At 39.8% G+C, this 27,794-nt stretch overlaps 1 protein-coding gene across 1 annotated transcript in view; it reads left to right on the top strand.

Annotated features, from left to right (window-relative positions):
* PCSK5 (proprotein convertase subtilisin/kexin type 5) overlaps window positions 1-27,721 on the top strand; it is a 157,876-nt gene extending 130,155 nt beyond the window's left edge. The window contains exons 23-37 of the mRNA XM_089485066.1: window positions 2,669-2,866; window positions 4,721-4,789; window positions 8,455-8,497; window positions 9,537-9,679; window positions 10,623-10,823; window positions 12,619-12,702; window positions 16,031-16,211; window positions 17,130-17,347; window positions 18,034-18,270; window positions 18,440-18,667; window positions 19,337-19,514; window positions 23,820-24,037; window positions 25,243-25,343; window positions 26,243-26,426; window positions 27,312-27,721. Coding sequence (XP_089341192.1) covers window positions 2,669-2,866; window positions 4,721-4,789; window positions 8,455-8,497; window positions 9,537-9,679; window positions 10,623-10,823; window positions 12,619-12,702; window positions 16,031-16,211; window positions 17,130-17,347; window positions 18,034-18,270; window positions 18,440-18,667; window positions 19,337-19,514; window positions 23,820-24,037; window positions 25,243-25,343; window positions 26,243-26,426; window positions 27,312-27,721 — 2,693 coding nt within the window. The remainder of the gene's footprint in view (window positions 1-2,668; window positions 2,867-4,720; window positions 4,790-8,454; window positions 8,498-9,536; window positions 9,680-10,622; window positions 10,824-12,618; window positions 12,703-16,030; window positions 16,212-17,129; window positions 17,348-18,033; window positions 18,271-18,439; window positions 18,668-19,336; window positions 19,515-23,819; window positions 24,038-25,242; window positions 25,344-26,242; window positions 26,427-27,311) is intronic.
* The last annotated feature ends 73 nt before the right edge of the window (window positions 27,722-27,794 follow it).

Here is a 27,794-nt window from a genome sequence, read left to right as displayed (position 1 = left end):
TGAACAGAATGACACAAAACCCAGCTTTGCAGATATAAATCAATTGGAAATTACATATAAACTCTGCATTAAAGGTATAGATAAAACCCCCTAAATTACAGGCATAGATCACTGGTCACACACCCCAAAGCCAACGCTGGTGTCCATACTGCCCACATAGAACCTGACCAGCACCTAAGTTACACATTATGTCAACTTTGTCCCCAAACAGCTGAACGTACGCCGTTTTTGTCCCATAAAGACCTCTCCCTCCCAATCTATCCTATCTACCCCCTCTCCCTCCCAATCTATCCTATCTACCACAACTGCCTCTCTATCTACCACATCTGCCTCCCAATCTATCCTATGTACCCCCCTCTCCCTCCTAATCTATCCTATGTACCCCCCTCTCCCTCCCAATCTATCCTATGTACCCCCCTCTCCCTCCCAATCTATCCTATCTACCCCCTCTCCCTCCCAATCAATCCTAACTATCCCCTCTCCCTCCCAATGTATCCCATCCACCCCCATCTCCCTCCCAATCTACCCCCTCTCCCTCCCAATCTATCCCATCTACCCCCCTCTCCCTCCCAATCTATCCCCTCTCCCTCCCAATCTATCCCCTCTCCCTCCCAATCTATCCTTATCTACCCCTTCTCACTTCCTATCTACCTCTTCTGACTCTCTAACCCCCTCCTAACTTTCTAACCCCCCCTTTGAAGTTCCCTTACCTTGGGCTTGTCCAGCGGTGAGATCGCGAGGTCTCTGTATCCCTGGTTCTGCCGGCTTCACTGCTGGGCGCCGGATATGACGACATATACCGGCGCTCGGCTTGAAATGCCGGCACTGCGAACCAGGAAGAGGCCTCGCGGTCGCGGAGAAGAGTGAGAGGCGCCGAACGGTTGCTGAGAACTTATTCCTCAGCAACCGCTCGGCGCCTCTCACTCTCTCCTCCGGGTCTATTAAAAAAAAAAAAAAGCCGGCGTTTCAATTGGGGGGGCACACCGGGGGGCACAGCATGATGTAGGGGGGGCCATGGCCCCCTCTGGCCCCCCCCTGCCGACGCCACTGCTTGAATTGGAAACCACTTATTATATTCATTTGTCTCAATGTGATAAATATAAATGTTATGCCCAGAGTTCACCTTACAAGATGAGATTTTGCAGTATTGTGACAGGGCACCTTGTTTCTATTAGCCGGGCCATGATGTTATAGAAACAGGTCTCTCTCAATTTTTCAAAAGCAATGTGAGAACACTTTCTAGATGCAGCTGTGCATAAGATTTAGAACATTCATAAATTATATGATAAATAATCCAGTTAGATAGTTGTAAATCCATACAGTTTTGAATGAGTTAAAAATGTTTCATTATTGCTTGATTTTACAAATTTTAGATTTAAAAATATAGCCCTTCATAAAAATTATCCAGTATATCGGATCCCAAAAAAGACATGCTGTGCTGCTGCCACCTAATGGCCAGGGGATATTTTTGCACTAATAGTGGTATTATGCCTTCCAAAAGATGAAAACCAGTAACAGAGATATATTATAATCAATAGCTGAATTGTGATATAATATTATGGTGTTGAAATAATGTGTTTCCCTAAATTCATATGTTTGGCATTTTTTTTATATGTATTTCTGCTTATTACTAACATAATCAGCTGTGTGTGTCTCATTTAGCATATTGGATGTGCAGAGGTTAGCTGAATTACATTACAATACTAGTTGTATGCTAAACTGACAATTATAGTGATAATAACAACTTTAAAAATGTATTTTGATATTAAATGTGATGATTTCAATATCAAACATATTATTTCTGGAAAAGCACGGCTTTTTTATGACAGAAATACGCACAACTAGGTGATTGGGCCATACAATTAAAGTGTGTGGTTTGTGTGTCTTACTCGTAACAAAAGGCTCCAGACTGCAAGGTTTTAGTGTTGTCGCTATAGTGAGTCAATTAGGGGCACTGGATTATTTGGGATTAAAACAACCAACTAACCAAGTAACCAACTCTCTATGGGTCAGTTAATCATCCAATCGGCTAAATTTGGGATATTTGCATAGTGTGCAGCAACTAACATAATATATTCTGGAATATAAGACTTTTATTGAAAAAAATAAGGTATAAAACATTTCTGTGTACTTCAAGTGTGACCAATCAGCATTCCAATGATCCTTTTAAACTAACTCTTTGATGTTGAAATGTTGAAAAATGCTGTACATCTATAAGACGGATTGAAGAAATACTAGGAAAAAAGTCAAAATAAACATGTTATATTATGAAAGGTGGAGTTTCTTTATTTTTTATTCTGTTTTGAGCTTTTTTTTTTTTAACCCCTTAATAACAAAGCCCGTACATGTACGGGCTCAAAATGCATTGTTTTCAATGGGTTTAGGGACCGCCCATTGTCCTTAAGGGGTTAAAGAGCATCTCCTGACTCAAAACCAAAAGTGCATCCCCCAGCTCTGCCTGTATTGGTTTGCTGTTATGCGAGAAAAGTAGAAACAGTTGTGCATGTCATGACCTGGACTCAGAAAAGAGAATAATGAACTTTCTGAACCACGGGAAGTGAAATAAGGGCGGAATTCCATAATGGCTTAAATTGCTTTGAACAGCTGTCATTTGATTGAGCTAAATGAGGATAAATTAGTGTTTTGATTCCCTGTTTTTCTCACCTAGATGAAAGTGGAAAAATGAGGTTCCTATACAATGGGGAATGCAGGGATGGATGCCCCAGGGGGTATTACGCTGCAGAGAACACCTGCGCGAGGTGCCCAGATAACTGCGAGATATGCAGCAGTGATTCTACCTGTGTGAGATGTTACCAGGGGTATTACTTGGATGATGACTACTGCCAGAAGCTTGAATGTGCGGATGGTATGTTATGACAAATTAAAAAAAAAACAACATATAAAGATCAGCTGTTTCTTGGATTCCACTATTTTTTTCCATCTGTTTTGTGGTAAAAAAGAGCTCATCCATATTTTTTTTTACATTAAATAAGCTGACGCTGAAAGGCAATAAATTAAAGAGACATTTCAAGACCGCTTTATACTCCTCCAGGGTAGGAGGTGTCAAGATTAAAAATGGGGTTTTGTATATTTTAAAACTGCTGTTTCAATATTGAGTATATATATGCAGCTTTTCAGAAAAAGACAGACATATATATTATAAGAAACAGTGACTTTATGCTTCCTTTTTTGTGGAGATTACCAAGGTTATGCTAGAACTGCAAGAACGTATGATTTAATGAAAGATAGTTTCATGCCCTCGCATTTGCCACTCATTTCCCAAAAGATATATTGTCATTTGGCCTTGTAAATTTTTATGTGCTATGAAATTTATAATACTAGTGAATGCAAAACTTTTTTCCATTTTTGTGGGAATCTATAAGGTAAATGAAGAAATGGAAGGACTTAGTTTAAGATAATATGTCATTTGTAAAGGGAAATTAAAAGCATGATGGGTGACCATTATAAAGGTTCCTACCACTCAAAATGTAAGGTATAATAGCACTTTATGACACTATATGTCAAGTTTGGCCTATACTGGCCCTTATCAAATAGGTGTGAGAGCCACTGGTCCATTTCTAGACTTCCCTGTAACTGGCATTGCCACATCGGCCATGTTTAACAGAACACATATACATTTCACATGTTGCTGACCAGCACCAGTAAAATACTGTCCTGCTGTATGAAGAATGTATAAAGTCAAAGAAGGTATCCCATGTACCAATACGAATTACTTTACATGTGGTGTTTAGCAATATGTGAAACTTATATGTATCCTGGAAACAATGATCAATATGGCAGGCACACATCTGTAGAAAAAAAACACTGAAAGATATTTGAGTTCAGGCCCATGACTTCTTGGGGATGGCTTTAGGTTGTCAGTCACAACACAATTATAATCAAACTATGGATAAGCCTTTCCTGTTATAAAAACATGCAAAGCCATAATGACATATGCAGAAAAGATGGAAGATCTCATAGCTTCTTAAAACCCGCAGGTTATGTTTATAGACACTCTCCCTATACCCGTGATATCCACCGATAACTAGCATCTCACTTACGTCCTAGTTAGAGAAAATGTATTCCTCTTAAAGGACAGGACTCTTGAGATATGAGCTCCAGATTCTTACTTTCACTATTCATCTGTCAAAAGATTGGTTCTGTTTTTGCTACATTTACCATTATCCTTGTTTTAACCTGCTTAACCTTTTTAATAAGTATGTCTAGAAGTGCCATTTCAGGCTGACAAGTATTCCGGCCAATTAAGACAACATAATGAATGTTTGCTGGTGTTCTACTGATAAGGCATTCTCATTATTACAGCCACTTCTGTCTCCGCATGCGTTGAGATTTCTCTGTATATAATCATCATTCCCTTTTGGAAGAATCGCCCTTTGGTAATGCAGAGAATACAGCCTTACCCATATTGATATTCCCAGATAACAATTCAATGATTGGGGCCACACTGACACATTCCATAATGGTGATTCTCAGTTGAAAGAACTAAAAGAAACAATTTAAACAAAATAAAAATTAAATTATGCACAGAATGATTGTCTTTGTAGGAAGTGGTTTACAGCTGAATATCAATTCGATAAAAATGATAAAATACATTAAAGGTTAAGGACATATGTTTATATAAAAAAGATGCCTTACAAATAGCATGAATATATAGGTTTACAACAAAGTATATAAAACCTAATCCCATTTGGATTCACAGGGGAAGTAGAAGATATGGATATGAAGAAATGTGTGACATGTGAAAAGGGATGTCGAGAATGCGACCCATGTAAGTATCTAGTGATAAAACTTTTTGATAAGGGTTATTTAAATGTGGACCAATAATAGTTTAAAAAACAAACAAAAAACATTACTATGTATTTTCTGTTACTAAGGATTTACCGCCAACAACATTTTACAAAAATGTTAAGGTTCGAATTCACTTGAATTACACTCTCCTATGGTTGGGAAATGGTCTTGTTCCAGTGAAAAGGATGGGACCATTGGCTCCTATTCATTAAACCCTAACTGAACCATCTGGAATAAGGTAGTATAAGCTGGGAAAAGCTTTGTGGTGGACATTCTGAAGACTTTATTGGAGGTTGATACCTTTTATGGGGACGATGCAGAAAAAGAGGTTAGGTTACATAAACTTCCAGGACCTCAGAGGTCTCATCAACTATAGACACTTTAGTCTTTTGTATACAGTCTGCTGACAGATGGGAGGCTACCTTCTCCCTGCATTCTCTTTAAAGGGACACTCCAGCCATCATATGCACGTTAATGCATATAATAGCTGTGTCCCCTTAAAAGAAACATGTTTTCCTCTTGCAAAATACATGGATGTATTCATTAGAATCCCAATGTGGATGAACGTAAAGCTTGAGTAGGGGAGTTGAGGGCAGAAATGTATGGAGGAGCATTTTTACATTTAATGGTAAGCTTGCGAGCAGGGCCTTCTCAATTCTAGTCTTGTCATACCTCTTGAATATATGTATTGTAAGCAGTGCTGTGTAAGTTGTTGGCACTATACATAAATAAAAGATAATAATAAAAACAATGGGAGATGGAGAGAGAGTGATATATAGTAAAGTATGTAAAGAAAGAGGGAGAGAAAGAGGGGAGGGTGAATGTGTGCATGTGTATGATGTTTGATTGAGTGTATAAATGTAGGGTGTTAAGAGTTAGTGTACATGCATATATTAGTATGGTGGTAACGTGTGTGTGTGAGCTTATGGTGTATGTTACTGTATGGTGTTAAAGTGTATTCGTGCACAGTGTTAGTGAATAGTGTTAGCATGTGTGTCTGAGCTTATGTTGTTAAGATGTCTATGTAAGTATCAGCTCGAGTGTGTGTTAGTGTATGCTGTTAGTATTTGTGACTGTGTGGCTTAGTGTGTTGTGTTAGAGTCTGTGTGAGCATATTGTGTGCATCTTAGTCTGTGTATTAGTTATAGGTGGGCACTGAATATAAACTGCACCAAGCTCCAACCAACCCTAAGCTCACATTTGTTTTTTAATAAGCCCAATGAGTTGGTAACCAAGTTAGGGAACACCTTAGGTATACTCAGCAACCTCAGTTGTAATGAGTTTAATCCTTTTGGGATTGTGGGGGCACCCCACTGCAGGACCAGTAGTTTGGGTTTCATTGGCACTGCCTTAGAATTACCATCCTTCATATGCAGTATAGTCACATCTGCTGTAAGTTATAAAGATGGATCTTTGAAACAAAAATAAGAAAAACAAACAAAATGCTCCGTAAGGCCAACATGTGTATAGGAATGCAAGTTATAGACATGAGATTCAGACATATGGATTTATTTTCAGGAAGTTTCCATGTTTAGGTCATATGAGGATATCACATTAAAAGATTATTCATATTTTCAGTTGAATTTACAAGTTAGAATGGCCCAAAGCCAAATATATATGTAATATATCACAATAAATATTTGACAGCAGGTTGATTAATTACATTTATTTGTAAGCCAAACGCTTGCAGAAAGACATAATATGAAATATGAACTGGAGTGGGCATCTGAATATTTGAGGTATTTCTCAACCTCATTTCATCCTGAGGCAAAGATAACGCACAGGACAGATTGAATACAATTGAAGCCCTTTCCCATAGAAAAAAAAACGTTTGTAGGTGAGACACAGGCGAGACATTAAGAAGCTGACCACCACAAATAAAATGGGTATGGATGGAACTGGGGAAAATGACTAATAGGACACCTAGACCTTTCCGTTATGATGCTCCTGAAAAAGAGTCTGCCTTGTAAGTAATCGACCCTTGACTGTATATGTTTATGGAAAATCTTCATATATTATAAATGTTATTACAAAGAAGTCCACTCACATACATACTGTACATACATAGCATAACAACTGAAGTGTTTTTTAACTTGAACTTTTGGACACCAGGGTAAAAAATCTCAGTTGGATTTTTTTGAGGACCTTCAAGATGCTAAATGCAGAGCAAAGTAGGTTTCACAAGCAGTGCACCACCGTCACTCTTGTCCAGTTTTAGCAACAGTAATCACTAGCAGGGAAGTACTCCCACTGAAATCAAAGAGAGCGTTCTGCCCATACGTGTGTGAGTTCTAATTGGACCCCCTGGAACTATCATGTGAGCCAATGCTAGAGCAGCCTGATGGCGAGTATACTGTGCACCTGATACCACAACTATCGGGGAATCTAGGTGGCATGAACCTGTCTTAACGCTCCCTTGTTCAAGAGCCCCCTTAGTAGGGACTAGTTGTGTGTAGCTAATGGGTGTCTTGGCTTCCTAGGCATGTGGGTAGCATGTACCCACCTTAGCATTCTCTTGCTCAAAAGCCCCCTTAGTAGCAATGAGTTAGATTTCTCAGATGGAGCTTGTTTGCCATAGAAGCCAATGAATTGGCCATGAAAGCTTAAATACATCACTAATGTGTACTGATGCTCTCCACACAATATTTGCACTGCAAGTGCCACACTTGTGTACAATACCATGGACTCATGTCCTCCATTAATTATTAGTACTGCCTAGGGTCGCCAGTATATGACCGGCTTGACCATGCCCAGGGAAGTACGAAGGTGGTTGCAGTGGGTGCATACCACCAGTGTCGTATTTTTACTTTGGCAGTGTCCTAAACCTAACCCAGGGTAGTGCCACCAGCATCTCCTCTCTCCCGCCGGCCATTTAAAGGCAGGGTGGAAGTAAACTATAGAGGCTCTGCTGATTTGGAGGAAAAAGTTGCTCACCAAAACAGGTTGTATCACATCAGAGCCAGGCTTTCCTACATTTTCTACGACTATTATGGTAATCTGTCTTTTGTGCAAAGATGCTGCCTACTTGGGCATCTAAACATGTCCTGCTACAGGGAAATTGAACCCCAAATCATACTACCCTTATACATTTAGGCATGAATAGTAACATATATAAAGATTAATTCCACACGGCAACTTATTCAAAGAAGCTTAGTTGGTTATAAGGTGAAAAATCCTTTCATTCATTTAGCAAAGTAAGCTTTGTCAATTAAAGAATGATATGTTTAAAATGTATTTAACATATCGCTTCATTGAAATAGAATAATAACACACCAATCACCCTGTTTTTTGGGCGCTGCGCTTTAACTTCAGTGCATAAGACACACGTGATTGATGTAAGGGTAAATCAAGTTACCTACACTGTAAGTGGGCTGTGAGCCACAGCAATTCAAAGTAAATCATTTTAATTTGTCCCAGCGACTTTTCTTGGTGAAGAGCCGGTATAAATCCAGCCACACCGGGCTGCAATCATTTATTATAAACCGTTCGCTGCATCCTTTGGCCTTCACCTGTCCTACACATTCTTTCTTCTATTTTTACTATTGCAAGTACCATACATTCACCATCCCAAAAAAATAGTACTTACATGCTGAGTTCTGCAATAATTCAATTAATTTAATATTTGTCTTTTATTTTGTCTCCTAGCGGATCCCACATTGTGCACCTCCTGCATAGCTGGATATCATATGTAAGTTGTCCTTTTATGTATATGCTTTGTTTTATATATATATATATATATATATATATATATATATATATATATATATATATATATATATATATATATATATTTGTGTAAGGTACATAATTGCTGTTCTGGGAAAACCAGCATGTAATAGATTTTGAACATAATAATATATTTAAGGAACATATGACTATCTAGTGTTTTTGTTTTTTGGGGGCTATTTTATTGCTTTAGAGATTTTTCCTGTTATTTCCCTGGTGTTATGATTTGCAAATAGAATTTCAAAAGTTGCAATTTCACACATATACAATCCATTTATACACAAGATACAGAATAAAGCCGAAAGTAATCTATGGGGACTATGTTGCAGCTGGGAATAGAATGATTATTTATATATGTCTTTATTGTTATTTAAAGATCAGTTCAAGACAAATTTATAAACAAGATGCAGAATATCAGCTATTAAAAGCAATATGACTGTCTACCTATGTAGGACTGTTATAAATGTTGCATACTACCTACGTATCCCTGTGTAAACAGTCCCACTGTAAATCCTAAATCCTGAAGTCCCTTTTTCCTCCCCAGGTGTCCCTATTTTTCAGGAACACTGAATGTTTACTAGGTGTAACACCCTAAAAAAAATCACAATGATATGTAAATAATACGTTTATAAATGTAATTGTGTAAATTAGTAGGTCACAAATTCCCATAGAAATCTAATCTCACCACCTAGCACTTGCTGAAAAGTCAAATTTTCTTTCCACGGTAGTTTTTTCACTAAATATGCTCGTTGATGTCAAGATGTGCGAGACATATTTATTTACTTCTTAAACCATTGGAACTCCAAGAGTTGTGTAGTGTGGCACAAATGGCAAAAGTGTACAAATGTTAAAAAGAATAACATCACAATGTCTCAGATGACATTTATTATCCACAAGATTATTGATAAGAATTAATAAAGGCTGGAATTGCGCATTGCCATTAATGAACGCATACCACTGTTTTTGGTGAAATCACGTAAAATGTCGCGGATTTCCTGCAGGTATGAAAGTTTCTGCTATGCCATTTGCCCTGAGAAAACATACAGTACAGACTCTTTGATGCGATGTATCGAATGTGATGTGGATTGTGCGAGCTGCACCGAAGAGGAGTGTATATTGTGCGAGGAGGGATTCTTTCTCCAGGGTAAGTTAATATTGAGTATACGAGTTTTCTGAGTTGAGAGCTTTTGTACGAGAAAACAGATACATTATTTAATTCATTTCTTCATTATCATTTGCCAAGTTGACCCCAGACATCATACAAGCCAGAAGGCTTGTTTTTTTCCCTCAGAACTCTCGTGGTGCTGCCACAACCACAAGGGATTCTGGGTAGGCGCATGCAAATAAGGTCAACAATCGCCACTCATCATCATGAGTGGTGATCTGGCTACTGCACCTTTTACCCCAGTTTTGTCTAAAGACTGTCTTGTACAGCGGGCAATTGGGATCCATGTATAAAGTGGATATAGAGGCAAAAGGTGATCATTGTTGACCTTATTTGCATGCGCCTACCCAGAATCCCTTGTGGTTGTGGCAGTACCACGAGATTTCTGAGGGAAAAAAACAAGCCTTCTGGCTCGTCTGGTGTCTGGGGTCAACTTGGCAAACGATAATGAAGAAATTAATTAAATAATGTATCTGTTTTCTCGTACAAAAGCAGATGAAAGCTATTGTCACAGAATCTGGAAGGGTTGCATTCTTGCTATGGGGTCATAAAGCTACTGATGTTAGATGAACAGTTTTCTCATTTAAAAAAAACCTGAATGAACATCTAGCGGTAAAAAAAGGCCAAAATTAGCAATGGTGTTCTGCCATAAGATCTGCTTGATTTTCTTATGCTGTACATGGTATAGTTAATGTTTTGTCTTTGCTTAGCAACATCTTTCATAAACGTATGAAAATATTCAGCATTTATTTAGGGGCAAAGTGACTTTTTGGGGACGTACCATACATTTGCAATAATTAAGTATAAGAATCTTAAAAGGGCATTAAATTACCGTATTATTATTAAGGCAAAAAATAATGCAGTTTCAAAATTGTTCTGACAATGAGATGATTAATGCTAGGCTTTTTTTTCATCATCCCAGATAGTGTCTGCGTCAGTGACTGCGGATCTGGATTTTATGCTGATGAAATTGAAAGAGAGTGCGATACCTGCTATAGAACATGTGAATCGTGCGTGGGACCAGATTATGATGAATGCACTACCTGCTTAGCAGGCTTCATAATGCAAAGTGGAAAGTGTATCAATCCAAAGAGCGCACGTATGGAAGGAGTCTTCTGGAATGGTATGTCTTAAAACCTCTTGATGATTTAATACGCCTACATGACAAACAGCTTATAAAACCAAAACAGCATAACAAATAAGTGGATTCCCCTGCTTAGTCTAGTAAAGGAACAGTTGCCAATTGAGCTGGTGCCGATGCACAAGAATACACTGGTGAAAAAAGATTTTAATATTATCAATGACAATGATGACCTTTCGTTATTCTTGGATTGAGGTGATATTACATTTGGGTTGCATAGCAGTAAATATTTTCCTAAATCATTAGAAAAATATTTACTCTTTGTCTGTAATAGCAACTCTTAAGAGTAGATAGTAGATAATATATATATTGCATAGGCCAACCTTTCAGTTATGTTGTGACAGGCACAGCTATGTTGTGCTGCCATCTAGTGTTGGTTTTACATTTAGCCAATAAATGGTATTTTAACTATACTTTTTCTTACATTTATTGTAAAACACTGTTTTTCATCATATGCAGGTTTTAGTGTTAGTCATATGCAATAAACATTAAATATTCCAACTGCGCATCATATTTCATTTTGCCCCATGGTACAATGTAATAACTCTCCTAAGGAAAGTAAACAGAACCTCTGGCTGGAATGGGTTGACCTTTGTCACGTGGAGGGCCGTAGGGGTTCAACTGCCAATGACATATGCAGCAAAAGAGAATTTAAAATAAACCCTGTGCATACCATGTGGTATTTACAATGCATAAGGTATCTGCCGTAATGTGAAACCAATATAACAGAGACACATTAACCAAATAAAACCTGAGTAACTGAATGCTCCTGGTACAGGATGATTAACATCACGCTTGCCACTTCTGAGAAAGGAAAGAATAAATCAGACAGACCGTACCCCAACCCTTCATCATGTCGCCCCAGTTCGGTCAATGTACAAAATGTGAGGTGTGAGATATGTGTTATGGGCCAGTAGGTAGGTAATTGCAGGCTGTACCACAAGGTATATTGGAAGGTGGTTTGCACCAAAACCTGCAATTCAACATCCAAGGTATTAATATAATTCCCCCAAATACTGAAACATTTTTTAGTTGTCTTTTCCTTAGCTAGGGTAGCTTCCACCCAATCTATGAAATAGATAGATATTGAAATATTATTATTTATTATTATTATTTATTGTTTTATATAGCGCCATTATATTCCGTAGCGCTGTACAATGGATAGGCAGGACATAACAAGTACTATATAACGTGACAATTTAACTTAAACAGACAGAAACAACAGGTCAGGAGGGCCCTGCTCATAGGAGCTTACAATCTGGTGAGTGTCTGCGGTTTTTGTCTCATTCAGCATTTTAGTATACATTTCCGTGTCACAGCTGTCATCACATGACAGATATTGCCAATTCCGGGGTAACCGTAAAAATTTGCAATTTTGTTTCCAATGAGATCTGTGACCAAAAGGTTTGGATACGCAGGCATTGGCAGAAACAGCAAAAGTGAATGTGCTCTTGGGGATGTGCATTTGGGGCAATGGCCGTTCTTCTAAACATTCTGTCAGGCGTTAGATGCACATCATGTGTCTGTAGAACATCTCTGTATAGGAGGCCATTGGACGTATGTTGCTGCTGAGCAGACCGCTTTACCGATGTCAATTTTATCCAGATCAGCGATTTTACATTTAACAGTGACAGGGTTTGAAAGCATGGAATCTACACTGTTTCTTTCTAGGAAACACCAGAAAAAAAACATACTGTCTTGGCTAGTAAGAAAAGCAGCTACATTTGCAAATGTGTTTAAGAAACATGATTTATATTATTTATTTGTTGCCTTCTAGAAAAAGAAGGGGATTATAAGCCATGTGACGTATCATGCAAAACTTGCAATGGGTCTGCCAATGAATGCACATCATGTCCACCAGGTAATTTCGTGCCTATTTTTATTTTTTAGTTGTTGGAGAGGAAATTCAACAAAAACAAGCTATTGTATTTTGAGTTAGATTTCTAAAACCAATGAATGATGTGATAGATGTAGAATGTCGGTAGTCTTTAATTTGTTACTGCTGACTTTGTAAACTTTTATTGTATGCTGCAATGTGATAGACAAGATGGCATGATGGGGAGTTACTGTAATACTTATTTTGATATATTATGTAAAGGCAATCATTATTTTAAAAAAATGAATATGTTTATGTATGTTAGTACCATGTCATTTGGCACCCAAATTTAGTATCCCACCCCCACTTTTCTTTTTACTATAGTGTTGGGACAGTACAGCCATAAATAGCATGTCTAGGCTGCTGAAGAGTGACTGCATACCACTCATTTTTCACAGGACACCCCAATTGTGATGAATTGCCCACTGAAATCTCCCACTGTCCCAGTTTTTATGAATTTTAATCATGAGTCAGTTGGGAGGTCCTGTGATCTTCTCTTGTTGGCCCAGGGAGCTGTAATATTGATGGAGGTCTGTGCTGTTGCAGCTCCCACTTGGCCACCTTGTGGAGCTCAGATTCAAGTAGCTTTTCTGGCAAGGTCCAGGACCCTGCCCTCCTACATCTAACCCTACGCCCCAAACAATAGCATTCTTGTTTAGACACAGGGAATTCTGGGGGTAATCGGACTGCTATGGCACCATTTTCTGGGTTAGTGTTGCAATTTAACTCAGAAAGGGGCATCAGAGACATAGTTCCCTTAATGCTGGCCCTGATGGAGACAAGTTAAGTTAAAGGGAGAAATGGATCCGACGATCAGGAAGATGGAGTGTAGGTGCATCAGGATCATGGACTTCATTCTGGTAGAGCTGGAATAAGATACATTAGGGAACAGCATTACAGGTGGGGGCAGTGGCGACTGTAGAAACAATATATAGGGGGGGCACACAAGATACCACAGTCAAACTGGGGGGGCATTCATGTGCTATGGAATTATACTTTTGTTATTGGGCTAAAATAATACTTGATCATTCAACATGGGAAGCCTGAAGCCACAATTGAGTGTGACTAATCCTTGAAATAAATATTATAACACAATAAATAACTTTTCCAGTAAATGATTTCAGGGCCTTGAACATTTTGTCCCCTGAAGTCACTACAACTTCAGGAGGGCATTTTATCTCTGGATAAATATAAATGAAATAATTCCTACTGTAAGTTAAGTGCCAGGAAACAGATGACCAAACACACACACCAACACAGGCTCTGCCACACCGACACCCAGACACACACACCAGGACAGGCTCTGCCACACCGACAACCAAACACACACACACACCAGGACAGGCTCTGCCACACAGACACCCACACACATCAGGACAGGCTCTGCCACACCCACATCCAAACACACACGCACACCAGGAAAGGCTCTGACACACTGACACCCAAACACACACCCTAGGACAGGCTCTGCCACACTGACACCCCCGAACACACACACCAGGACAGGCTCTGCCACACCAACACCCAAACACACACCAGGACAGGCTCTGCCACACCAACACCTATACACACACACCCGAGGACAGGCTCTGCTACACTAATAACCAAAAACACACAAACAGCAGGACACAATCTACGTCACAGACGTCCACATCAGGATGGATTTTTCACACTGCATTGTCGTTTATACCCCCCTTAGTGTTTTTGCCCCTTGTGTATTGATGCCCCTGCTGCCCATATATATTAATATTAGCCCCAGTTGCAGATAGCAGGTATAGATCAACACATTAACACACAAACCAAGCTTTGCATGTATAGATCAACTAAAAATTCACTTGTGATCTCAGCACTGAAGGTATATATCAAATAAACAGAATCAGACATACAAATCCTGTATTTGCAGGTATACAATAGTATATGAAACATAGCATTGCAGGTATAGATCAAATAAATACATGGAAACAACATTACAGGTATTAATCAACTGAATAAGACATACAAACACTGTATTTGCAGGTATACATAAATAATGTATGGAAATATATAGATATAACGCAAAAACCCAGCTTTGCAGGTATAGATCAATTGGAATTCACATAAAAACACATCATTAAAAGGTAAATTTAAAACCCCCTAAATTAAAGGCATAGATCACAGGTTGCACACCCCAAAGCCAGCCCTGGCGTCCACACTGCCCACACAGCAATCACACTCCTATCATACCCAGGCAACCAGTAAATGCTGGTACCTAGGCATGATGGGACTGTGCTTGCTGTGATTGCTGTTAGCAATCACACTCCTATCATGCCAGGTCAGCCAGTACATGCTGGTACAGGGTGGCTGTAAATGATGTGTAGACCCCATACTGCTGGCAGCATCAATACACAAGGGGGGCAGCTAGCTAGGTTTCAGCATGTACTGGCTGACTTGGCATGATAGGAGTATGATTGCTAACAGCAATCACAGTCCCATCATGCCTAGGTTCCAGCACTTACACATCCATGCTATCACACACACACACATTCATTCATATACTCATTCATTCACAGATTAATTCCATCAATCAGGCATACTCATTCAAACACCCTCCCCACCCCCTTACCTGCACTGCAGCTCCTCGATGCCGCTCACAGACTTCAGCAGAGGGCGCGGCCTCCCTCTGCGTTCTCTGGTACTGCACAGAGGAAGCAGGACTGGAGCAGAGTCATGTTATGTCACGTGAACTCTGCTAGGTTCCGCTTCCTCTATGCAGTACAGAAGACCCTCCCACAGGTAAGTAGCAGGGCTCGAGGTGCGGCCCGCGTAAGATCGGTTGCCCTGGCTGCCGATCTTACGCGGGCCGCACCCTCTCTCTCCTCCGCATTAAAAAAATAAATAAATAAAAAAGACGAGATTTAAAGTCGCATTGCGACTTTATTCTAAATTCGGCAGGGGGGCAACAGGGGGGGCAAGGATTAACCTAGGGGGGGCAATTGCCCCCCTGTAGCGACGCCACTGGTGGGGGGGGAGACAGCAGAATTAATTTATTGTTTTATTTATCTAACGTTCTTAAATTAGAAATGCCTCGCTTTACCGCTACAGCAATCAGCCTTCAGCATGTGGCCACTTGGGAAATGTTAAATACCGTTAAATGTAATGCAGCCTTTGCTATGTTTCTTATATCTTCATCTTGACGTATTTTTTTAGCTACGCAGAACAATTTGACCTCTGAGTGTCCTTTTAATTTACCTTTTTTTTTTTAATTTGTTTTCAGTTAAATCATTTGGAAACGATAGTGCGGATAAAATATTGCCTTTTTTTGTGTTTGTTCTAGACACATTTCTTCTTGAGGGAAGCTGTACCCACACCTGTCCAAGAGGAAGTTTCAGTAATAAGAAAGACAGGCGCTGTGAGAAGTGCACGCCAGACTGTGAGATGTGCACAGAACACAATGTCTGTATGAAGTGCTCACATGATTATCTGCATGATGGGAGGTGTTACAAGACATGCCCCGAGTAAGACCAAGATATACTTTGCTCACATAGAGGACTCATATGATTCTATATAGTGGTCCTATCACCATGGCAACCGGTGGAATGTTCATGCTTACTGGACTATTGCATTTGTTGTTTTGGTGATAAAAGACCACTTTTCAAACTTTGTGTGCATAATCCTCATTGATCATGTTATTTACCAGATGTGGGTTTCTGGCTGGCTTCCTCTGCCTGCATGACCCACAAGTAGAAAGTTTAGGGCTCGCCCAGTAGCCATATGTACTTGGCCCCGATGCGAAAGACTGAAAAGCGCTTTTTAGAAAATCTGGGCAATAAATTTGTAATTGGAAGTAAAAATGCGGCTTTTCAATTTTTTATTTAAAAAAAGTAGACCGACTGGGAAATGAAACACCTAAGCCAACTTCCCTATAGATACATCATGACATAAAGATAATAAATACTTGCTCTCCCTTCTTTTAAGAGCACATCTTACTATTTTTTTTTAATCAAAGAACGACATAATTATTTTGGAGTTATAAACTCATGGCATAAATTGCCTTTGCCGTTTATGTCTTGCAGCTTGCGCTAATGATGCATATTCACCCACCATTACAGGTGAAATAAATAACGTAGACAGATAAGCCTCCTCTATCATCGTCTCTTGTAGCTTTCTATTCACTTGGCTGGTTTTGGAAGAAATCCATAATGCAATTAGAACCGTATGGAAGATACATGATAGTATTATCACCTAAATTGTTCTCTGTGAGATGTAGAGAGCGCAGATATTATCACTTTCTGTACCATGCGGAGATAACCATCTGAATTTTCCATTTTTAATTTAGTTGATTCCGTTTTCTCCTAATTTGCTCTTATCTGGATAAAATGTTCTGTTTATTTTTCATTGTAATGTCTTGTTCTCTCCCAACATTCTTTGCACAGAGGATACTTTGGGCTGAAAGGAAACTGTACCAAATGTAGCCAGGAATGCAAAACTTGTGAGGGAAGTGCTGACACCTGTTTGTCATGTCGTAGCCCTAAAGTGTTGGAACAAGCGTTGTGTAAAAGCGCTTGTTCCGCGGGGCACATTGACATTGATGGTGTTTGTGAACGCTGTTCCTCTGACTGTCTGGCCTGTTCAGATAAAGACAGGTGCACAGGTACTGTAATATTTAACTGTATTCTTCTTTGTTGTGTTTGTAAAGTATAAGATTTAAGAAAAGCCCCATACTGGATGGATGTAACACTAATTATTTGCATCAATGTAAAATAGTGTTACCGTGCGAAGTATTCTGCACAGCTGCTAGACCCCTCTTCTCACCATCATACCTGGGAACCTGGTGTTGCCTAGAGTCCATGGGTGAAGCACCACTTCTAGTGGTCAAGGTGCTCTGTCTCTGGGTAGCAGAGTCAAAGCAAGCCCAATTCTTGCCCAATTCCCCTTCCACCCTCATTCAGTTTTAAGGTGTTTGGGGCTATCCCTGCCCACATACATCAATAGCGCTGCCCTTCGCAAAGCTTTACTTGTTAGGTAGAGAACAAATCACTAGGAAGCTTATAGTTAAAATGTGTCTTCAGAAACCAACTACTATTTGCTTTTAATTATCGCATACTAATTTGGGAGATATGCGGTAGTTATAGCTATGGTACTAAAGCATTTCCATCAAGAAAAAATAGCTTAAACCATAGAAATCAATATAAAAATAAGCAAAAGGTTAGGAGCCAGCGCCCCTACTACTGGTTTTGCATAGTATTTGTCCATCCCCAGATTAAACAGTTTAATTCCAGTTAAAGCCACATGTATGCTTACAGCATTTTGTTTCTTGTGTTACTTACTTTTTTTTAGCGTGTATGCCTGACTATTTCCTTTATGAGGAGGAATGTCTGGACTATTGCCCTGAAGGATATTATGATGATATGGGAAACTGTCTGCAGTGTGACCCAATGTGTGCGACATGTAATGGGCCAAACCCAAATGACTGCGAGAAATGTTCCAGCTCTAGCTACTTCCTATACAATGGTGAATGCTTCAAGAAATGCCCTAAAGGAACATATTATGAACCAGGAACCAAAGATTGCCAAGGTATGACATTACTTTTATATGTAGCAATTGTAAATATATCACTAGCAACATGTGTTTCTTATGATCACATGTGTAGGATGTGTACATTCAAATCAACTCTAGTATGTCCACCTACAAATACCTTGTTTCATTGCGGATGGCATCTCACAAGGTATCTTTTTTCCCACAGACTGTGATACAACATGTGAGTCTTGTTCTTCCCCGGAGTCTTGCGATGAATGTAAAGCTGACTTTTTTAAAAACAGCCAAGGCGACTGCGTGTCCCACAGTGAGTGCACTTTGTATGAGTACTTACAAGAGTACAGGGGCTGTCGTCCTTGTCATAAGCAGTGCTTGAGGTGTACGGGGCCCACAGGACACCACTGCCTGACCTGCAAAGAAAATCACTATCTTCTTGGTAGGTTCCTGCCTTAATATATGGAATCGACAATTGTTTTATTTATTGTACATTACAGCCAACATGATGGTAAAGATTCCTTATATAATCTTAGCTGACTGGTCACTCATACATATACTATACATCTTAGATGAGTTACCTTAATTTTAGCTTTACTGCTGAAGTTATCCGATATGAGAGAATATATTTTAAGTCCCCTGTTGCATCTAAAGACTGTTGTGCATCATCCAACATAAGTCTCACCAAAGAAAAAGGATTGTTCTGAAATGAAAACAGGTTTCAGGTTTCAAAAACTCCAAAATTCTTATAGAAGACACAGGGCTTCTAAAAAATGAAGTTGTTTGTGTCCTACTTTGAATCTAGAAGAAGTATACAGTTTCAAAGATGCCATCAACAAATATCCTTTGTCTGTGTTTTGCCTTATGCTGGTGCAGTCAGGTAAACTAATTTTTTCTTCCATTCTCCAAGCATATTATTTAGTAGATTTCAACAGCTATAGTATATTTTCTCAACATCACTTCTGAAGACATTCTGTGCAGGGCCTTCAAACCATAACCAATCTGTCTACGCTAGGGAGTTTCAGGCCATAACAGGTACCTATGCAGGCAATGATTATTTAGGATAACTAAATAACACCAGGACTCTCCAAATCTCCAAACCTGTCCTCAGATTCCACCTGTGTGAAGAATTGCCCAGATGGATACTATGCAGACGAGGAGCAAAGCTCGTGTGTCCCCTGTCACAGCACTTGTGAGACTTGCACAGGGAGGAGAAGTATCAACTGTTTAACTTGCAAAGCAGGCTTGTATGCCCTGGGACACTCTTGTGTAAATGTCTGCACCACTGGGTGAGTTACATTCTTTAAAGGTCTATCTATAGCTTTTTTGTTTGTTTGTTTTAACCCCGATTTTACAAATCCCCACTTCCTAACCACCCACCACACTAACTAAAACCAATGAAATATAAAACAATGAATTAGCATTCAGTCAACTCAGGTAACACACAAGCAGTTGAAAAAGTTTTCTGGGTTAATGTTTCACAGACAGACCAATTGGTGGTTATTACTGTATATGCGTGGTTAATAATAATAGCAGATGCATCTGCTTCATTATCATTGGCGTAAAGTGCAAGCTTGTAAACTTGTAAAAGAGCACCATACAGGGTATCAATTATTAAACTGCAGACCTACAGTAAATATCTTCGATAAGCAATTTAGGGCTGCAACTAACGATTATTTTAATAATCGATTAGTTGGCCGATTATTTTTCCGATGAATCGATTAATCGGATAAAAAAATGCAATTTTTTTTCAATTTAAAATAATGTAATAAAAAACGTACAATTTACACTTTCATCTCTTTATTGTAATGGCCTCTCTCTATTCACCTTCTTATTTTACTGACATAATAATAAGAGCTACAAGAACCCAAACACAGTGTTTCTCAAACTAGGTTTTAATGCAAAGTTATTAGTAAATATTAATTCATATGGTAACTATTTTTCATATTTAATAAAAACTATGAGAAAAAAGCCTTGTTTAAATTTTTTTTGTTTACCAAACTGCCCCCGGTTATGCACATCTGACCCCCAGCTTGCCACTCTGCCCCCATATATGCCTTATACCTCTTATATGCCAGATTCCACTGTGCCCCCTGATATGCCTTATACTCCTTATATGCCAGTGATATGCAACTGAGCCCCCTGATATACCTTTTACCCCAGATATGTTTTATGCCCCCCTGATATGCCTAATATCGATATGCCTTATACCCCCTATATGCCACTGAGCCCCCTGATATACCTTTTACCCCAGATATGTTTTATGCCCCCCTGATATGCCTTATACCCCCTATATGCCCAGAAATTCATAATACCCCTCATACACCACTATAACTCACCCATACACCACTCTGGCTCCTCCCATACACCACTATGGCTCCTCCCCTACTCCACTCTGGCTCCTCCCCCTCCCATACACCACTCTGGCTCCTCCCCCTCCCATACACCACTCTGGCTCCCCCCCTCCCATACACCAATCTGGCTCCTCCCCCTCCCATACTCCACTCTGCCTCCTCCCCCCTCCCATACACCACTCTGCCTCCTCCCCCTCCCATACATCACTTTGGCTCCTCCCCCTCCCATATATCACTTTGCCTCCTCCCCCTCCCATACATCACTTTGCCTCCTCGCCCCTCGCATACTCCACTCTGCCTCCTCCCCCCTCCCATACTCCACTCTGCCTCCTGTCAGCAACGGAGATTCACAAGACACCAGGGAGCCGGGTGGAGAGGCAGAGTGGCGTATGGGAGGGGGAGGAGCCAGAGTGGTGTATGGGAGGGTGGCTCCCATACACCCCTCTGACTCCTCCCCCTCCCATACACCACTCTGCCTCTCTCACCCGGCTCCGTTACTGACAGGAACTTTAACTGCAGCTTCATCGAAGCCTCAGCGTAAGTGAAGGTGAGTAACGGAGGCTGTCTGTGCGATGCAGACCCCCACCGGCTGACAGAGAGGATGATTCTCTGTCAGCCGGGGGGGGGGTCTGCATGATGCGCACAGCCAGCCTCCGTTACTGCCCTTCACTTACGCTGAGGCTTCTATGAAGTCAGTAACGGAGCCGGGTAGAGAGGCAGAGTGATGTATGGGAGGGGGGAGGAGTCAGAGGGGTGTATGGGAGAGAGACGGAAGTATTATAATCCGATCTCTGTTTGATTTTCATTATCGATTATTATCGATTTTATCGATTAGTTGTTTCAGCCCTAAAGAAATTCTGCTGAAGAGGAAGTCTACGTACCATGTAATACAGTTAAAAAGTGCTCACGGCAATGGGAAGGGCTTCAGAAATTGCTTTTGGCTGCCCCCGAAATTTAAACTTTGTGAATGGAAACAGAGGATTTAATTACCCATGTACTATGCAATGGATGACGATTTAGTTTAAACTACCCACTCAGCTCAGGTCTCAGCTAACAGGGATTTAACAGGGATAGAGCTCTGTGTTCCACATAGGGGTTTTATAGATGGCTGATTTGTTTATTAACCCCAACCCCTTGCAAAAAGGGTGTTGGAAGCAGGAGGTGGTCCTTGATCAATTGCTGAACATACGGTTTGTTTTGCACGTGTTAGCATGTCACTAAGCCTGGTCCATCACTCAACTAGTAGTGAAAAGACCCAAGAGTATGAATTTACATAAGTTAAAAATGTACAGCAAAATATTGAGCTGCTGGAGTTTGGTAAATGAGGCTGAAGGATAAATTAACCTTGATAAACTAAATAGTTCATGTGGTCAAATAAAAACCATTAAAATATAATCTTTAGGCACCAGAACTACAGTGGTATTAGACCAGAGCTAGCTTTAATACAAACATGAAGTGTAGCTGACAGCAGAGTAAATTTGCCTTTTGATATATTTGGAATTACTATGCATCAGATTTGTAGCTGGTTTTTGATAAACAGACCTTGTGGATTTTAATTATTTTCTCCGCTTTGGAACAAGGTGACCTCAAGCTTTATCTCAAGAAAATGACTTTTTGAAAATATTAGGCTGTATCGTCATATCATAACCTTGCATAGCTTTACAACCTCATCCTACAAGTCCAGTTATGTTATTTGTTTTACATAGTGAAAGAAACCATGTCATTTGAAATAGATAATAAGTTCACCAAGTATATCCCATAAGACTAAACATCATGCAGGCAGGGCCAGATTAGGAATAAAAATGGCCTGAAAATAATTAAATATCATCCTCATGTTGCATAGTGCTATTACAAACATACTGTTTTGTTCGGCACCCCCATAATAAGTACACCACTGGCATCGTGCCCCCACCACCTTCATACCACTGGCCTTTGTGCTTTCCCAAAATCCTCATATTCCCCTAAAATAAATTTATCAGGTGAAAGAAAGAGCAACATTTATAATAGATACTTAGTTAACCCTAAACTATCTTTTGAAAGATGCATACCCGTTATGATGACATTTCACAAACTCAAACACATTGAGCACCATCAGCCAAACCAACGCAGTCAGCCATTCTCACACAAACCAGGACACACTGACCACTCTCAACCCCACTGATGTCAACACATACTGCTCACTCTTTGCCACACTGACACAAATTTGAACCCACTGACTAACCTCATCCAAATGTATGCAGGTCTAGACACATTGACCACTCTCAGTCACAATGACGTACACCCAAACACAAACCCCCCCGCCTCCATCCTAATGCACACAGTAGAATCAGTGATTGAGTGAGTGATACTCACTCAAACATACACATCACACACCTCAGCCACGCGATCCAAAAACAGCCACATGCAGCACTCCGTAATACATGCCCCACACTAACCAACACACTCACACTCAAGAGTCAGTTTACCTGAAAACTTACAGGTATGGATGGGAGATCAAACTAGAAATGTTGTAATGAGTAAAGAACAAGCGAGAGAGAAAGGAAAGATGAATGACCTGGAGAAGGAGGAGGAGAAGGGTAGGACAGAGAAGCTACTGAGAGTAGAAAGAAAATATGCAGGATTAAGGAACTATTGAGAAACAAGGGACAGGATAGATGAACAGTTTAGAAGGAGTAGGTGATATGGAGGTTTGAGTGACAGAGAAGTAATAGACTGCACCTGAGTATGTGGTAATAATGATCTTTGAGCCCCAATATACAGTAATTTGCTGGCCAGAAACTTCACCATTAGAAGTACCTATAGAGGTCACACATTCAGTGAGTCCCAAACACAGCTCTGTATCACAGATGTGTTCCCTGTTACCTTGCAGGGAATTTTGTCAGTTTTGTAATTAATGAGTAACGGCATCATGACAAAGAGACAGGTCTGGAAGGAAGCAGTGAAAAATGCCTTTTCCTTGTACCTCCTCCCAATTTTACGAAGTACTACTGATTGTGAAAGAGTAGCAGCTGTGTGCTCACAAACTCCAGTGGAAGTGATAAAAAAAAAACTATTATTCATAAAATAATATGATGAAATCTATTTTTCCTGAATGGAATGAAAGATTGAAAAAAAATAAACTAGGAAGATGGGTTAATTGGTCATCCCTGCCTTGAAACATGTTATTAATGAATTGTGAGATGTGGCCATCTGGGTCAAATAAAATAAATACATTGTCTGTCTGTTGTTCCCTGACATTAGCTATTATGCGGATAACACCACTGGAAAGTGTGAAATGTGTGACAAGAAGTGCGAAAAGTGTTCAGGCCCCCAACCTACTGAATGTCTGTCATGCCACAAGAACTTCTTCTTCATGCGCAGTAAACAGGAATGTTACAGCTCGTGTCCGGAGTACTACCATGAAGACACTGTTAAAAGAACCTGTGAAAGATGCCATCCCACCTGCAAGACATGCACTAGTAAGAGATGGATACGACCCACTTGTATTCTTAACTGGGGGGGGCACAAACCAGTATATCTTTATATAAAATATATCTTATTTTATATAAAGATATTACTTTCGCAAACGTTTGAAAAGTAGTCTAAACCTATGGAATTATCCGATGAGCAGAAGCAGTTTATTGGTTGCTATTTTAAAAGATTGCTTCAGGCATGCTTCTCTACTAGGATTCCTTTACTAGTAGAAAACAAATCCTTGTTTAGTCTCGTTACAACACTATTGTTGTTCAACAGTCCAGATGATTATGAGCAACCGTTATAGATATTAAATTACTTTGTCTATAGATTGTATGAATCGACTGCATTTATTGTTACGTGGACGTTAGTACTCTGAATAGTGATTCATCATTAGTAAAACTCTAACGTGACTATTCCAGCATGTGAACGCATACACTTAGAAAGCATTAATGAGTGTAACTTTATGAAAGCAACGTTCACACTTTCCAAATTCTGAAACTTGCCTCCTTTGTAGCGCCTCGAGGTATGATAGCATTTTTATAGGATATAATATAGAGGCATGTCAGCTTTTCAAGACCTCAGTCCTTATGCCAGATGCCCAAGCGTGTCACGTCAACATGTAAGGCTGCTTTATAGAGAGGTGGATTAAGGCTCCGCAAGCCAATACGCCACGCTTGCACAGATACAATTGATTCACAATCCAAAACTTTATGAGGTTACATTGTATTTAGGCACTTCAGACTAGACTTTGTTATATGAATATGTTAGGCACTTTGAAATTATCAAGTTATTACATAAACTATGTTCTTTGGATTGATTAAGCTACACTTATTTTGCTAAGGTGTTATTTAGTATTATTATCTGTAATAAAATTATTATTTATATTAAATATACTGCACATGACATAAACACACGTGGAGATGTGTACAATCTATACGTTAGTGTGAGAGGCATTATACTGTTTATTAAATAAGCCACAGAGAACATGCCGATAGAAAAGCTACCCAGCCACTTTCAGCAGCTGTAACCTTTTATCTTCATGAAAGCACTCAAGGCCACCTTTACCTTCTTTCCTTCATCGAGGAATTATAACAAAAGACCTTCATTTGCAACCATATCTACCCTGCTGACTTGGATCACAGTCATAATAGTTTGTTGATGTTTGCGACTAATCTCCGCTTGATAAAATGTTCCTTTTACTTTATAGGTTTTGGGGCCGTATCTTGTACATCCTGTGTTTGGAGCTACCATCTTGTGGGAGGAATTTGCCAATCCGACTGTCTAGCTGGAGAGTTTAAAGTTAAAGAGGTATTCTTGTATGGCAGTCAGTTCTTCATAGTATGTAACTTGCTTCTTTGACCTTTTTAAAGAAGCAACTTCACAATAGATTTTCACTCCTAATACCAAACTTGGTAGCAAATGTGGGATGGGAGGCACAGGCATCCTGGACACGGTGGAATGGCGATGGACATAGTCAGGTTGGGGAGCTAAAAAGTAAAGACACAGGGGAAAAAGGACATGGAGGCAGGGCCAAGAGGACAATAGAGCACAGGGGACAATGGTATTTGAGAACAGGGACATGGGGTAAATTGAGGTTAGAAGCAGGAGGTTTTCAGGGCCATTGATCCTGAGATTTTAAATGTGGCTGCCAAATGAACAGCTGCATGTTGCAACACAAAAAATAGGACATGGGGCAGGCACGACCTGGATGGCTGCCGATGACAAAGGTTTGCCCGGGGTCCCTGGGTGGTTAAAAGGGAGAACAGGGCTGGCAAAGAGGCAGTGGGGCAATGGCCCCTGGCCTGATTTACCATTTAACCTTTAAGAGTTGGATCATAGGATGCAGGATTTTCCCTCGTTTGATTGTTATTCAACACGCGTACACATTAATGTGCACTTTAGGCCTTATTTTATAACTTGCTGTTTTGTAGCTCCTTCTGTGAACACTACAAGAATAATTTTGGAGAATATCTGTTTGACCATTACTAGTCAGTGATCTAACAATCCTCTCCTATCAGTCATCTTGTCTGTGTGCGAAATATATTCCCGGTCACTGTGTTTCTTAACAATATATTTGAGCTTGCCATCGAGGCAGCAGAAATTAAAAGGGAGTTCTTGGTTTCACAAGACAACATTGTGCTTAGCTTAATATGCAAAATAAAAAAATGTCTAATGTGTAATTGTATATGGTATATATTTTTTGTAAGGATCCGGAAGTGCAGTGTGAGAGATGTCACGATAGCTGCATAGAGTGTAAGGGACCTGGCCCTCTCAATTGTACAACATGTCCAGCCAGCATGGTTCTTCATGTGGATGAAAGCCGGTGTATTCATTGCTGCAGTGCCAAACCTGAAGAGTCAGCTGAATGCTGTGACTGTACCAAATCACTGGGTAAGCTGAACATACAGTAACAACCTATAACAACCTATATAATTGCAAGAGTCCGTATATATGTGTGTGTGAACTGCAGATCTAAAGCCCATACAGCAGAGGAGGGATTTGCCAACAGTAAATTATACTACAGTCAGGGTCAATCCATTTTAGCTATAGAATATTTAGGCTTATCAGTTGCCTGTGTTAATGATCCCACCTTCATTTGAATCTGAAATACCTGGTTGCACATGACTATTCTTTTATAAAATCAATACTGTACATATCTTTATTTGTAAGACTATGGAGATTACTAACAGAAATAATCATCAACTCAATAAGTCATCAAGGCAACTTAATAAGACATCAAACATAGTTGCCACCAACCACTATTCCTCCATACACATTGGGGTGTGTATGCGTGTAGATCCCCAGTACAGGCTTTCATGTGAGCACATATCCATTGAAAGAACCATACACCAATTGTAGATGTGCTCTAGATGTGCTCTTTTCAATCTAGAAGTCTCTCCCCCACCAAACCCTGCTTACTCTATCTAGATAAGCATTACCCTTCTTTGAGTTTATTCTTTTCATTGTATGTTTAGAGGAGGTCTTCATAAGAGGTATTAGAGGTGCTGAAAGATAGATAGTAGTTACAAAGATGCAATGAGATACCTTTCCTGTTCCCATTTGCTGTCTTACTGACACAAACAATTTTTTTCTGTAACATGTTTTACATCATCCTGGGAGCTATCTTGCACATTCTATTGACCAGCACACCACATTTTGTAAACCCCTGAGCATTCCTTAAAGCAAGTTACAGCAGTGTAACTAATTTTATTCCACATAAGCTATGGTGTGACATGAAAGATGTATATTAACAATGTTTTTGTACTGTTTTTGCAGAAGAATGTGTCCTAAAAATAGGGTTTTTATCAGAGAACAAAGGAAAGAAGACTGCCTTGATCGCGGCTACATTGATTTTACTGATGCTCGTCATAGGAGCTTCCATATTTTTTTGGAGGAGAGCTCGATCAAAGGCTAAACCTGTTACCAAAGCCGGATATGAAAAGCTTCCAGACCAAACAAAATCGTTTCAGTCTTTTAAGAGCAGCAGAGAAAGTACATCCAGTTTTCAGCAGGATCAAGTGATTGAGTATCATGACCGTGATGAGGAAGAGGATGATGATGATGACGATGATATTGTTTACATGGGTCAGGATGGCACCGTCTATCGGAAATTTAAGTATGGTCTTTTGGAAGACGATGAGGAAGATGATTTAGAATACGATGATGAGAGCTATAACTTTAGATAATGGAAGGACATGGCGATGACTTTTAGCCCATCAACAAGGGAACTGAGAATTTGTTTTGCTCTTGCAGATAACA

Source organism: Sceloporus occidentalis, unplaced genomic scaffold (genome assembly GCF_023333645.1).
Source record: "Sceloporus occidentalis isolate IW3139 unplaced genomic scaffold, rSceOcc1.0.p SCAF_24, whole genome shotgun sequence".
NCBI classification, from domain to species: domain Eukaryota; kingdom Metazoa; phylum Chordata; class Lepidosauria; order Squamata; family Phrynosomatidae; genus Sceloporus; species Sceloporus occidentalis.
The sequence above is the reverse complement of the archived record's forward strand: the minus strand, read 5'-3'. Positions and strand labels throughout refer to the sequence as shown.